The following is a 14,431-nucleotide window of genomic DNA, read 5'->3' as shown; positions in this document are numbered from 1 at the left end:
ATACGATGGGCCTTCGTCGGCCCAATGTTGGTTGCATACTGGCTAAAACATCGGCAAAACGTCGGCCCATCATTGGCTTGAACGTCGGCCCATCATTGGCTTGAACGTCGGCCCGACATTGGAAGAAGTTGCACTTCCGACGTCGGCCCGACGTCGGTGCCGATGCTAGCCGATGTTGGTCCAAGATTGGTCCAACGGCGGCGTGCTGCCTGGGGTTATTTAAGGCCGTAGCGGCCCCATGTTTGGAGGATTTTGCCCTAGCCGATGTTGTCGTGCTGGTCGGCCCTGTACAAACGACAACCTGCTACAGTAAACGCTCCTTCTTGTTGCTGTTTTGAAAACAGATTGCATCCCAATTTCGCCTTCTGGCGAAGGCTTCAGCGAAGTCCGTTCGACTGCTCGCCGCTCTTCGCTACCGCTACCATCGCGACACAGTGAATTCATAACACTACATGCCACGCTCATGATGCGCTGGCGGCCGTTTCACTAGCTACACTTATACCAAATTTGGTATTACAGGACATGAATGGATGACGAAGCTATGATACTGGTGCAAACATGATAAACATGAGATGCGTGTCATGTAACAACATGACTACATGCTACGCTCTTGATGCACTCGCGGCCATTTCGCAAGCTTCACAAGTACCAAACTCGGTATTACGTGACGCGAACGGACGACATAGGTAAATGACACACCCAAACATGATAATCACGAGATGCGTGTCATGTAACAATACCGCTACATGCCACACTGATGCGCTCACAGCCGTTTTGCTAGCTTAACATATGCCAAATTTGCTATTACGGGATGCCAATGAGTGACGAAGGTATGTGACTGGTGCAAACATGATAATTATGAGATGCGTGTCATGTGAGAACTTCACTACATGCTACAGTCAAGGTGCCGGTATACATTTTTACATGGCGTGGCGGGCGTCCTCGCCGGCGTTCATTTCGTCGCGTCACGCCGGCGTTGCCATGCCAGGTGCCGGGCCTGCCATGTAGTCGCAGGCGCACGCCGCGCTGCGTTGCTTTGGCGCGGGCGCGTTTCAGTGCATCCGGCGTCCCTTCGTCACGAAAAGAGGGAGACGCAGTGTGTGTGGGTAGCGCATCGGTGGGAAATGCAGCATGTTGCATTTCGCACTGGTTGCCAAGGGGCCACACCGACGGACGCTGGTCGCGCCTGGCATCAGGCGTTTTGCTAATGTAGCGTCGCTGTGCGCAGTGTGCGTGCGCGTCAACGCTACATTGCAGTATATTGGGCCTTTCACGATGTGTTCGCGGCCGTTTTGCTAGCTCATTAGGTGTTACATAATGCCAATCGATGACGAAATGTATGACAGGTGCAAACACAATAATCCTGACATGCGTGTCATGTAAGAACATGACATCATACCACACTCATAGCGTGCTCGTGGCCGTTTCGCAAGCTCCACATATACTAAATTTGGTATCACGTGATGTGACTAGATGACGCAGGTAAACGACACATCTTAACATGATAACTATGACACAGAAGTCATTGGATTGGATTGGATAAACTTTTATTTGGTCCTCCAAAACACAGATCACTGTGTTGCGGGCAGCTCCCACGTGGGGACTGAGATGCCAAGCTCCTCAGCCGCCTCGCGGGCTTGGTGGACAGCCCAGAGCTGATCTGCCAAGGACGAGCTGCGGATTGCCGCCTCCCATCTGGCAGAGGTGATGTGCGATAAATGAGCGAATTTGGTGCACTGCCAGAGCATGTGCTCTAATGAAGCTATTTCCCCACAATGTGGACAAAGATTACTTGGGTATAGGTCAGGGTACATGATGTGTAACATTTTCAAAGTAGGGTACATCCGCGTTTGCAAAAGCCTTAATGTAAGTGCTTGGGGCCGGGTTAGATTTTTGTGAGGTGGAGGGAAAATCCATCTAGACAGGTATAAATGTTTAGTGAGCTCGTTATATGTTGTAAAAATTTCCCGGTTATCCCCTTCACCGGTAGAACGCATCCCCGGGGAGGAGTGGTTGGAGAGTTCTCGCGGCGCCTCGTGTGCTGCTTCGTTGAGATTGGGAGGGGAATCGTTGATTTGTCCAAGGAGAGCTGGGAACCAACTCAGAAGATGATGTGTTATGTTCTCGCCTTGCAGTATTTTCAGCGTTTATTCACAGACCGTCTCCTTGGCGAACGCCCGTAGTGCTGCCATGGAATCACTGTAGACGACTTCAATGTTATCCATCTTGAGTGCTAAGGCGATGGCCACTTGTTCCGCAATGATTGGGTCTTTCGCCCTGACCATCGCTGAGTTGACGACATGGCCAGCCCCATTGACTACCACTGCCACAAACGCTTTCCCATTGGCGTAGGAAGCCGCGTCAAGAAATACGACCCCTCGTTCCTCGTTTGAGACTTGACGAAGTATAGTCCTGGCCCTCGCTACTCTTCTTCCGACGTTGTGTTCTGGATGCATGTTTCTCGGTATAGGAGATACCGTGATAGTCTCCCTGATGTTGTCAGGGATATCATTGTAATTGCGTCTGATTGCTATTGGATGTTGGCCCAGCTCCTGCAGGATCATTCTCCCTGACCTTGTAGTAGATAACCTTGCAAACTGTGCTCTCTCTTGGGCTTCTGCTATTTCTTGGAGCGTGTTGTGTATGCCAAGCTCAAGCAGACGCTCGGTGCTGGTATGTATAGGTAGGCCCAGGACCTTGTTGATAACTTTCCTGAGGAGCACATTCAGTGTCTCGGACTCTGCTCTTGACCAGTTGTGCATTGCTGCCTCGTATGTGAAGTGACTTAGAACAAACGCTTGCATCAACCTGATGAGGTTGTCTTCCTTGATCCCATTTCTTTTGTTGGCCACTCTGCGTATGAGGTGCACCGCACTGTCTGTTTTCCGAGTTAACTTGGCTATAGATTTGCTGTTGGCGCTGGTAGACTCTATCAGCATTCCCAGGACTTTGATGGAGTCGACCCTCTGGATGGCATCCCCTTGATTTGTACAGAGGTGGATGTCTATCTGGTTTAACGGCTTCCATCCTCTGGGCTTCGGTCCCCGGCGTGCAGTCCGATAAAGCAAAAGTTCTGACTTACTCGAGGAGCACTTGAGCCCGGAAGGGTGAAGGTAGTCTTCTACGGTGTCAATCGCCTCTTGCAGAGCGCTCTCAATCTGCCCCTCGCTTCCACCTGTGCACCAGATGGTAATGTCTTCTGCGTAGACGCTGTGCTTCAATCCTTCAATGCTCAATAATTTCTTTGACAGTCCAATCATGGCAATGTTGAACAGCATTGGTGAAATCACTGCCCCTTGTGGCGTGCCCCTTGCTTCTAGTTCGACTGCTGCGGTCTCGATATCTGCAATCTTCATCACGGCTTTCCGATCTGTAAGAAAGGACCATACGTAGTCATAGAAGGCTTTTCCTAGACCAAGCTTGGAAATTGCTTCGAGTATGAATGAGGGGTGGATGTTGTCAAACGCTTTTGCTAGATCTAGGCACAGAATGGCTCTCACGTCTCTGGTTTCATTGTCAATGACCTGGTGTTTGATAAGCTTCAATGCATCTTGTGTGGATAGCCCTGCCCTGAATCCAAACATATTGTGTGTATATATGTCGTTATCTTCCAAGTACTTCGTTATCCTGTGCAGTATGGCATGTTCTGCGACCTTGCCGATACATGATGTCAAGGATATTGGCCTCATGTTGTCCAAGTTAGGGGGCTTTCCTGGCTTAGGAATAAGGATCGCGCTGGCCAGCCTCCACTGCGCTGGCACCTTGCCTTCTTTCCATGCTGAATTGATCAAATCCCTCAGGGTTTCAATTGAATCGTCATCAAGGTTACGCAGGGCCTTGTTTGATATACCGTCCGGGCCACGGGCCGACCTGCCATTGAGATCATGCAAGGCTCTTCTGATCTCCTCGATGTTAAAGTCGCCCTCAAGACCTGGATTTGGCGTGCCCTGGTACTGTCTACTTGGTGGTGCCAATCCTCTTTTGATTGGGAGGTACTTATGCACGAGATGCTGGACACCTTGCTGTTCTGTAGTGCGCCCTATCTCTTTATGCAAAATTCGAGCGATAACATGTTTTTGATTTGTTTTGGTGGTGTTTTCGTTGAGGAGGTGCTTTCACATATTCCATGTCTTGCCATTGCGCGTCTGACCATCAACGGAGTTGCAGATTTCGTCCCATTGCTGCCTCGATAGTGCGCGACAATGTTCCTCGACTGATCTGTTTACCTCGGCTATCTTCTTCCTCAGTCTTCGGTTCAGGCGCTGACCCTTCCAACGGTTCAGTAGTGCTTGCTTTGCCTCAAGAAGATGAGCGAGCCGGCTATCCATTCTTTCAACCGGAAAATCAGTGGTAATGGTGGAGGAGACGGATTTGATGTCATCTTTAATCTGTTCGACCCACTGCTCCAAGCCTTGTCTGTGGTCATCTTGTCCCTTTCCATCCTTATCTTCCTGAACTTATCCCAGTCTGTGAAGTGGAATTCTCTCTGCTTTTTACGCTCCACGCAGAAGGTAGTGGCAAGAATGCAGTGGTCACTTTCTAGGTCTACAGCAAGGTTCATCCACTGGGCCTTCTTGATGTTCCTTACAAATGTAAGGTCCGGGGTGGAATCCCTGCAGCAAGATGTAGCAAGCCTTGTTGGTAGTCTGGGGTCTGTGATTAGGGTGAGATCAAGTTCACTGGCACTTTGCCAAAGTCAATTTCCTTTCCCAGTGTTGTACTTGTAACCCCATGTATGATGAGGGGCGTTGAAATCACCTGCTATGACGAGTGGACATTCCCCGGCGATATTAACAGCTTTCTTTAGAACCGTCTTGAACCCTTGCTTTTGTTCCTTTGGACTGCTGTATATATTAAGAATGAAAATGCTCTGACGGTTGCTAGTACCCGGCACGATCTCTACCAAGACGCGTTCCAACCGGCCTGCTTCTATCTTGAGGTCGTGGGTTACGTGCGTTAGTTTCTTGCATACGAAGGTGCAGACTCCCCTCCCTTCAGTATCCCCTATTACAGGCCGGAATCTAGGCAACGTTGCTTGCGGTGAAAGGGTCTCTTGTAATAATATAATATGAGGCTTTTCTTGGCTGCTCCTGACATACTGCTGCAGGGTTGCCTTCTTTTTAAGGTAACCTCTACAGTTCCATTGCTAGATACGAAATGCTTCACGTAGCGCTGCCATCATGGTTATTACATGGGCGGCCAGAGCCTGATGCTGCACCTGTCGACAGGTTTCGTACCACTAGTATTGGTGGCCGAAGGGGTAAGCTTGGTGCATGAGGAGGCCTTGCTGTGATGTGCAGATATGCATCGACCTTTGTAATGCGCAAAGTCATATGCTCTTCCAGTGCCGCCACGCTTGATTGTAGCCTACCCATCTGCTCGCTAAGATTGGCTACTACTTTGCTGAGCGTGTCAAACACCTCTTTCATATCTGACATGGTCGTTTGGTTGGCTTCCACGTGTTCTGCCATGACTGCCCTCTTTTTCGTGGTTCTCGAGTCCCCCACGTTTTCAGCAACAGGGACATCAACTGGCTGAGGCATTGGCTGTGAAGATTGCGCGCTGGTTAGCTTAGTGAGAAGAATTTTTATTTCCTTTAACTCAGCTGATAGCCTCTCATTCGATTTTGTAAGTCTCGCGTTTTCTTGCTCTAGCTGTGCAATTCTATCATGCTCTGGTAGCTTACCTGTCATCACCTCTGCCCCGCCGTTGCGCACTCGCTCAGCCCAGCTGCCTTTCGAAGTAACTGCAGGCGTCCTTCCCGGGTGTGAAGCCAAGATATCGAACAGAACGCCAGGCAGCTGGTCGTTCGGGCGCCGCCCAGGCTGATTGCGACCCTGATGGTGACCTTGAGAACTCGAGCGCCCCCATGATTGGGAGCGAGCCTTGGGTCTAGAACCTCTTCTGGAACGCGACCTCCCCCTGGAGTGGGGCCGCCTTTCCTGTTCTTGTGTAGTCTGGATGCTCTGGGTCCCGTAGGCTGGAATAAGCTGCTTGTCGTTGATGTCTGGACTCGATGTGATTGATGCGTCCCGGGCTTCTGCGGCTGCTCGCGATCTTTCCCAACGTCTGCGTCTGACGACGTATGGCACTAAGAACCTGTTCTTGCACTCCTTGTCTGCCGTGGGATGGTGACCGTCGCACAGCCTGCATCTTGGATTGCACTGGTGCAGGCTATCTGGGTTCTTGATCTCGCAGCCTCTGCAGATTGTTTCAGCTGGGTTCGGACAGACGTCAGACCGATGTCCCAGCTTTCCACGGACGTAACAAATATCGATGTTCTTGCGGTAGAGGGAGCACTGCAAAAGTGAAAGTCCATATCTCACGAATCTGGGCACCTTGTGTCCTTCGAACGCTATGATGATTGTCCCGGTGTCCTTGATTCTCTTGGCCTGCAGCGCGAGCGGGTTGTTCGCGTTCACAATCTTTCGGGTCAAAATGTCCTGAGTATCGCTTACGGGGATCCCGTGAATCACTCCTTTACAAGTATAGTGGGGTGCCGCGGCGTACGCGCTAACCTCGAAAACTTTGCCTCCAATGTCAATTTGCTTGACCTTGAGGTATCTTGAAGCTCTGTCTTGGTCCGGAGTGCTTGCCACCATAATGTTCTGCTGCAAGTTGGAACAGATGATGTCCTGAATGGCCTCTTCCTCTTTGACGCCGGCCGCCAGTACTATCGCGTCTGCCACGGCTCCAGTGCCCATTCTCGAGATATTTAATCCTCCACGTGGTCGTAGCACAATTTTGCTGAAGTCCTTAGGTAGTGGCGGCATGCGTCCAGCTCGCACGATTGTATGCTTGGTGTCATACCTACTACGACTGGCTCGAGCGTCTCCCGCAACGCCAGCCTTGGTCGAACCCTTGGCAGCAGGAACGCTAACCGCGGCTTGCTTATTCCTTGAGCGTCTCGTTTCGGCTTCCTTCCAACCCATGTCTTCCGTGCAATTCTCTGGAGAGATGTCCTCTCCATCTACTTGGTATTCCATTCTCAGTTGCAGATCCTGGAACGCGCAGAGCGTTGAGTCGCGTTGGCGCCGGGCCGGTGCATCGGCGACAATCGCCTCCTTGGTTAGGCTTAAATCTCCCGGTGGCGTTGCCGTGTAAAATGTCCCAAAAACGGTTTAAAAGTCCACTCACCAGCACAAAAGTGGTATCTGCTGATTCCTTGAGAACTTAGGCACACGATGGGACTAAAAACTCGGCTACAAATTCGTGAATACCACAGGAAAGCATTCTTGAAAGCAGGAGCCGATCTTCGCGCGTCCGCACTGGTCGGCACCTAGAGCGTCTCCCTTAACAGAAGTCATGTATGACATTATTTACCTCCACCTCGTAACGTTATGCTGATTATAAAGTGACATATCATTATTTCTCATTCGTGCTTCGCATATCATCGATTCACACTATATGTAGGATCTATCAATTTGTTTTTCGTATTGGTGGATGCCGTTAGCCGCACCGACGCTGCGGATAAGTTCGCCACCTGACGGTGCGTTAAAGCTTTTACAAAATTGTACTTTCATTGAAAACGCACCGAATATGATGGAGGTGCATAAATGACGTGTTCAGAGAACTAATTGTAGATGTCATGGTCATAATAAATCACTACACTTCAAAAGCACTGTGTGAGGGCAGCGGTAGATATAAAAGCCGTGTTTTTTAATCTTTCGCAGTATGTCATTGGGGTGCAGTGGACAATAAAGAAAGAAAAAAGCAGTGGATAGCGTGCTCTTCAGTAGACATCGTCGACCGAGAGGTCATGGGTTCAAATCCTATAGACAGAACTTCTTGCCTTCTTGAATGTGTATTTTTTCCACGTCCTTTCTGTGACGAAAGTACGTCACTAAAGTTTTCGTGGCTTCTAGCACTTTCATGTTAAAGAAAACAAAAGGCGCTCCGTTTGTTTCTTGTTGTAATTTTGTATGGTTTCAAAATATAAGAGCTACACTCTCCTCCGTTGAATGCACACTGCTGAAGCGGTTCTTAATCAGGCCTAGTTTTACGAGTGCGATTGACCGGCAAGGAACATTTGCATTTTATGGGACAAGTGTCTCAAACACACCTGAGCTCGCGTTTCAAATAATTTTTGTAGCGCGAGGCGAAATATTGATTGTCCTCTCAGTCTATCCCTTCCTGTTTCCGTATTTCTCTTTACGCTACAAAAACTCTTTCAAATGCATAATCAAAAACGCTCATCGCACCTCTCGCTGAGATATAGCAGGCCGCAGTTATGGAACTCATTCGCTAAGGGGCCAGGAGAATGAAGATAGGATTGATAGAAAGGGGGGACGTTGAACAAAATAATTTTAATGTAGGAAAAAGAAATGTGCAGCGCTGGAGCAACATCACCATCTCTACTCGAGGTACGAGCTGAAGATGCGAGCCAGTGGTTGCTGCAACGCTGCCTGCATCTGTCCAGATTGCTACTATAGTGTTCGGACGAAGCCTCCGCGTTCGGCCCCGTGTTCTCATTAACTTCTGGACCTTGCCTCTATAGAGTTCATTTGATTTCTCAAAGAGATTTGGCGTGAAGACTCGAGGAACTCCTGAAAGGGGGAAATGTGAACAGCGATTCACTCAAGATTGCTCCTCTTCCACATTTTTTAAAGGACAAAGCTCCTCAGATTGTGGGTTGTTTCCTCGTCTGTAGTATTAGTAGTAGTAGTATGTAGACACCTGTGGTTTGGAAATTGGTCAATAGATGGCGTTTTGCGTATACGTTGTTGGAAATAATGTTACTAGATGTAGTTAGAGGTTTTCGTATAGTTCAACGATTTGTATAGTTCACGGACAGACAGACAGACAGACAGACAGACAGACAGACAGACAGACAGACAGACAGACAGACAGACAGACATGCGAACGGAAAAATAGACGACAGACGGGTAGACAGACAGATAGGTGGACAGGTGGACACACAGACAAACAGACAGACGGACAGAAAGACAGACAAATGTACAGACAGACAGTCATATGGACGGAGGAACAGACAGATGGACAGACAAAGTCAGACGGGTGAAAGCACGAACGCACGAATGGATGGACAGACAGACGGATGGACGTAGGCACGAACAGACGGATGCAAGCACGACGGAGAGACAGACGCAAGCACGGACGGCCAGGCAGACGGAAGCACGGATGTACAGATGGACGGAAGCACGTACGGATAGATAGACGAACAGATGCACGGGCGGACCGACGGACGAACGAACCGATGGAAGCGTGGATGCACGAAAGCGAGGACAGACGGACGGAAAGATGGACGGTATGACGCAAGCACGGATGGAAAGACGGACGAAAGCGAGGAAGGACGGATGAACACAAGCACGGACAAATAGACAGACGGATGGATGGACGCTTAGCCCCCCTCATCATCATTCTCTTCTTAGATGGGCTCTGATTTTTTAATACATAGGGATCACATACAGTGACTCAAGAAAAGCGAAGGCTTGACTCTTCCTTACCCGGCAATGAGGCTGCACACCAGACAACTCGAGAACTCTCAGACCGAGCCTCTGGATTGCCCTGGTCGAGCTGGGAGGACGACGAGAGACTTGAGCGTATGACCACTTACAGACATATTACAGAGATAGTGCAGTATTACAGGCTAAGCAGGAGAATTTATTCTCCCACACACACATCATTGATCAAAGGACAGGCGGGGGCATGGCACTTACTCTCGACCCATACGTTTCCTAATCCTACGATGAACCGCTGCGTGCCGGAACTTGACTAGGTCAAGTGTAAATTTTGCAACAACAGGGTGGACTTGAGGCACATTTTATGGGCATGCCCGAAGGCCTCCATGAAAGGCGAATTTCCAGACGGGAGTGGGTGAATTATTGCACTGCTCAGCTCTGACTCTCAATTACAAGCCCGCGTAATACGGCAGGCCGAAAACGCTGCCAGGGCCCATGGGATCATGGCCGTCGTCTAGGTTTGGTTCTTCCCCCTCTCGCACCTGAAAGGAGAGGAGGATATTCCTGCTATTTCAATGAAGTTTGTTCATCATCATCATCATCATCATCATCACCTGAGAACAGTCATGTCTTGCATTATGTGAGTAAACAATGCTAATACTGCTCAACAAAGATGTAACGTTAGTGATGCGATTATATAGAAAAAACAAACATAAGACGAGGCCGCTGTACCGGAAGGTTTGCGGGCTACGCATTTGAGAGCCCTGTCATACGGCATTCATGTCAGAACGCAATACCCAGCAGCATGTGGCTTTAAACAGTCTGATGCGGGGTTTCATTTGAATCAAATTTAACACGTGATATGTTAGTTCACATTTCGTTCTGGATCTTGTACCACTGAAATGGCATGGCTCTCAGTTCTAACGGATTCCTGCTTTGTTTATTGCCGCCTTGGGCGCAGGAACGAATGCTGGCTAGACATATTCACGGAAGCTTCAAGTACGCAAAGTAGGCAGCAACGAAAAGAACGTTGTTTGAAATCAGGCAGCTTATTCGGTGATTTTAAAGAAAGGCACATGTATTTTTTCGTGTAAAAAAAGTGTAATCTAAAGCGAAGTAGCTGTTCTTTACACATTAATGCAGTGGAGAAGTAGGTAGTGGCAAAAATGTAGCCCAAGAAAGGGAATTTCCCTGTTGACGCTATCCCCGCAGGAACGCTCAGATAACGTTTCTCATCGTGGATCCCTTACGGCGCTATCTCCGCGAACCGCACTCTTTATCTGCAGGTTAGAGCGATGTCTTGTCTGTCGAATCTGTTTTGCATGGACGGTATGCGATCACCTGAAGTTTGACACCAGAATTCGATGAAAATCGCCAACATTCAAAACGAACAATTTCTGGCCAACGCCACTGCTGTGCCGCCGTGCTACATTTTCTTAAGAAGCGTCTTGGCAACAGACACTGTCCTACAGCAACAGTTTCCTGGCAATGACGACCACAACGTGTACTTTGCTAGATACGATTGTAAACCAAAGTTCGCACCTCCGGGCCATATACGACCAGTAAAACAACATTGTATATGCTGTACACACGTGTTGTCACTCACTTACATGTTTGAGTGCGGGGAACCCACGGTTACTTGAATGAACCGCCAGCGGTCTTTCTTTTTTTTGCTACTGAAAGTCAAGTGTCGTGTTAAGGTCAAATACAGAAATATGTAGTTTTCTAGCTTGGCGTCATGCAAAGTCACCCCTCGCATTACAATAGCCGTCGCGTTACAATCGAGATAATATAGTGGTTTTGACCGCAAAATCAGATATTTTACATTGTGGAGTACACTTTCCGCAGGTGATTAACCAAGGATGGGACAGAAAGAATACCGTTTGAGAGCTCCGGCTTTTTTATTAGGAACACATTTATCGTAACCATTCCATTCGCAGAAACATAAATGTTAGGACTATCTAGAAATAAAAGTTAACGCTCCAAGTTCTTTTTTAGTTTTAATAAACACTATCGTGTGTTAGTTTTGACTAAATATTATCATGTGATGTGGAAGAGGTGGCGCTGAGCAACGCTATGCAGATTTAGTTTCGGATTGGCTTAGCGTTCAGCCATGTTAATATTTTTTTCCACTGTCATCTATTTCAGCACATTTATGAAAGGCGCAGCTTAAGTTTACTGATTTACCGAACAATCAATTGAAAGAATACTTCGCTAGAAATGGTGCTTAGATATTACAGTTCTTTCTACGTATGACGCTGACATAAGGACTCTCTCGTGAATATGCTCCCACAGATCGGTCAATGGAAGTGATCATTCAATCATGGACCGGCTTGGATTTTGTTACACTAGAAATAGTTTTGTTGCCATTGTGCTTAGTGAGACAGTAGGTGCTTTGTTTGCTAATGGCGCTTTGTTTATAAGCAACGCGAAATTTGATTCCGTGCGTCGTGTAAGGTGTAATATTTAGGGAGGAAGTTTTAATTTTCAGGTAATGTTTCAGATGAGTACAGGAAATACCGCCTGAATAAGAACAGCCATTCAAATAATTTGATTACGGTTTGCCAATCATGTGAATACAACATTATTAGCGTGTATGTTTAGCAGCACAGTTATCTATGTTCGTCTGCTTACAAGCAATCGATTACTTTCAGCAAAAATAATGAGCATACAACTTTAACGAACAACTATAGTTGTCTCTTCGAAGTTCCTGCAACACAATCAGCCATATGGCTTCATATTTTCAGGGCGCCGAATATGGTGTAAATTGCGTGCCTATTTTAAGCCATGTTAATAGCAAGGATTTATTTATTTATTTATTTATTTATTTATTTTGATAATCTCAGGGCCCAAGGAGATTGCAGAGAGGAGTGGTCTAACAACGATACATCAATAACTGCAATTTTATAGGCGGCAAATTCTTCAAGAAGAGCAACGAAGGCCGGAAGCTAGTTCTATAGTCCCTGCTTATCTGCGTCAAAAAAGAAGCATGAAAAATATTAGTGAGGCATAACGAAACTTTATCTTTAAGGTAATGGTCAAACCGTGTCTATAAATATTCTGGTGGAAGGAAAATATCGTCTTTAGGGGTTGGATTTGCACAAACGATTTTGTGAAACAGGTTTAAGCTGAAGTACTTACGTGTTAATAAGTCCAAAGTAGCTTTCATTGAAGAAACACTGGCGTAGCGAGAGTAATTACCACAAAACGAGCTACAAGGTTCTGAACGGACTCGAGGGTTTTAGTTCTTACGGAGCTAGACGGATCCCAAACAGAACAGGCGTGCTTTAATTTAGATTTAACGAGTGCTGTGTAGAATTTACGTTGTATATTTGATGCATGGGTGTGTGCGTGTGTGAGTGATCGGGTCAGGTTTTCGCGCTCTAATAAACTTTTCGAAAGTAAATTTGAAGGAACAGATAAAAAATTACAGTGAGGACATTCAAGCATGCGATTTGCGTTATTATTTACGTGTTCAACGTTCATATTCCAAGAGAGGTTGTGTGTTACATGCACGCCAAGATAACGCTTACTAGTTAAGGCGTAAGGGGGAGTTTTTAATGGCTTACGAAAAGTTACTATTAGCTTTATTGGGATGTGTTACTAAAATAATAGGCGTAACCCTAAGGGACTAGACGAGAGTAGAGTATGTCAGCAAACAAACTGGGATTAAGGACACTATAGTTGTAATCAAGAAGAATAAATGGTCATGAGGAGGGTGCGTAGCACAAAGCCAGGATAACCACTAGCCATTAACAATCACAGACCGGATTCCAAGAAAAGGCAAGCGGATGTAGATAGACAGACAGCTAGGTGGGCAGGTGAAATTAGTAAGTTTGCGGGCGTAAAGTGGCAGTAGCAAGTTCAGGACTGACTTGACCGGTGGAACATGGGAGAGGTCTTTGTCCTGCTTTGAGCGTAGTCAGATTGATGACTATGATGCATTACCTCCATAACTTTACACTTAGTTTCGGGAAACACTTATGACACCAGTTATAACAGACATATTCTTGAAGGTCCTATAGCATAAAAGAGGGCTTTGTAAAAATGACACTTAAAACTCAGCCCCGGGTTTCCGTGGCATTAAGAGCAAAATTTTAAAAAGCACTCGCATGTCTAGGTTCCTCATACAGACAAAAATAGTTCTGTTATTCATAAACTCGTCTACGCCGCCTTCATAATGAAAAATATAGAAGGTGGTTTTACTGTACTTAAGTTCGGCAATTAAACCTCACGCAAGAATGAGTGCCTGATATCGCTGACCAGTACCAGTTGCAAACGTTTGGAACACGTAATTTTTGCCAACGAGTTACCTTCGTCAATTCTAATTCATTTTTCACCACAGCTCAGCGCGGTATCGGTAAAACGTACTCATGCGGAACACAACTAATATCATTTAATCCTGGATTACAATGTGTTTTACATCGCGCCTCATCTATTGTCCGTGTTTGAGCTGTTAATAAAGCCCCCGGGAATGTTTGTCATCGACTATTTCTTCCCAACCTAAGTCTTTTAAACCTCTGTAGTGACATACTGAAAGGAACTGAGCACTTTATTTCTAACCTCTACCTGTTTCTTGCTGCTAGTGGTCGTGACTCACATTTAACTGAGATTCATTCCGGTGTGCCTCGAAAATCACTGCTTGGTCAATTTTTACAGCGAATCTATGTTAGGCAGGATGCTTACGGACACCGGTGACGGCAGTGGCAGTAGCAGTGGCCGCTGCTGCCGTCGCCGTCACCAGTCTTCGTAATGGGAATCAAACTCGGGTCTTCCGCGAGGCAGCCCAGTACTCTTCAAATGAGCCACGCAAATGCTTGAATCTCCGTTACAAACCGACTCAAAGCAGTCTTGACGACGGGTAAGGAATCGCGTTAGCGTGTGTAGTAATGCGTTTTAGAACAGTAAACTAAGAACCAGGTGTCATACAATGCGAATCGCGTAAAGAGTTGGTAGTTGAATGTAGGTGTAGATGTAGATTCTATACTTGTGGCTCACACCCACCCTAAAAG

At 47.1% G+C, this 14,431-nt stretch overlaps 1 protein-coding gene across 2 annotated transcripts in view; it reads right to left on the bottom strand.

Annotated features, from left to right (window-relative positions):
- Window positions 1-1,092: 1,092 nt before the first annotated feature.
- The window catches only part of LOC119169493 (uncharacterized), an 87,312-nt gene continuing 73,973 nt past the window's right edge, over window positions 1,093-14,431 (bottom strand). For both annotated transcript variants that reach the window (XM_075884000.1, XM_075884001.1), the window contains one exon: window positions 1,093-9,961. In XM_075884000.1, the coding sequence (XP_075740115.1) occupies window positions 5,163-6,986 (1,824 nt within the window). In that variant the 5' untranslated portion in view covers window positions 6,987-9,961 and the 3' untranslated portion in view covers window positions 1,093-5,162. The remainder of the gene's footprint in view (window positions 9,962-14,431) is intronic.

The sequence above is a fragment of the Rhipicephalus microplus genome, unplaced genomic scaffold (assembly GCF_043290135.1).
Source record: "Rhipicephalus microplus isolate Deutch F79 unplaced genomic scaffold, USDA_Rmic scaffold_23, whole genome shotgun sequence".
In the NCBI taxonomy this organism is placed as follows: domain Eukaryota; kingdom Metazoa; phylum Arthropoda; class Arachnida; order Ixodida; family Ixodidae; genus Rhipicephalus; species Rhipicephalus microplus.
The sequence above is the reverse complement of the archived record's forward strand: the minus strand, read 5'-3'. Positions and strand labels throughout refer to the sequence as shown.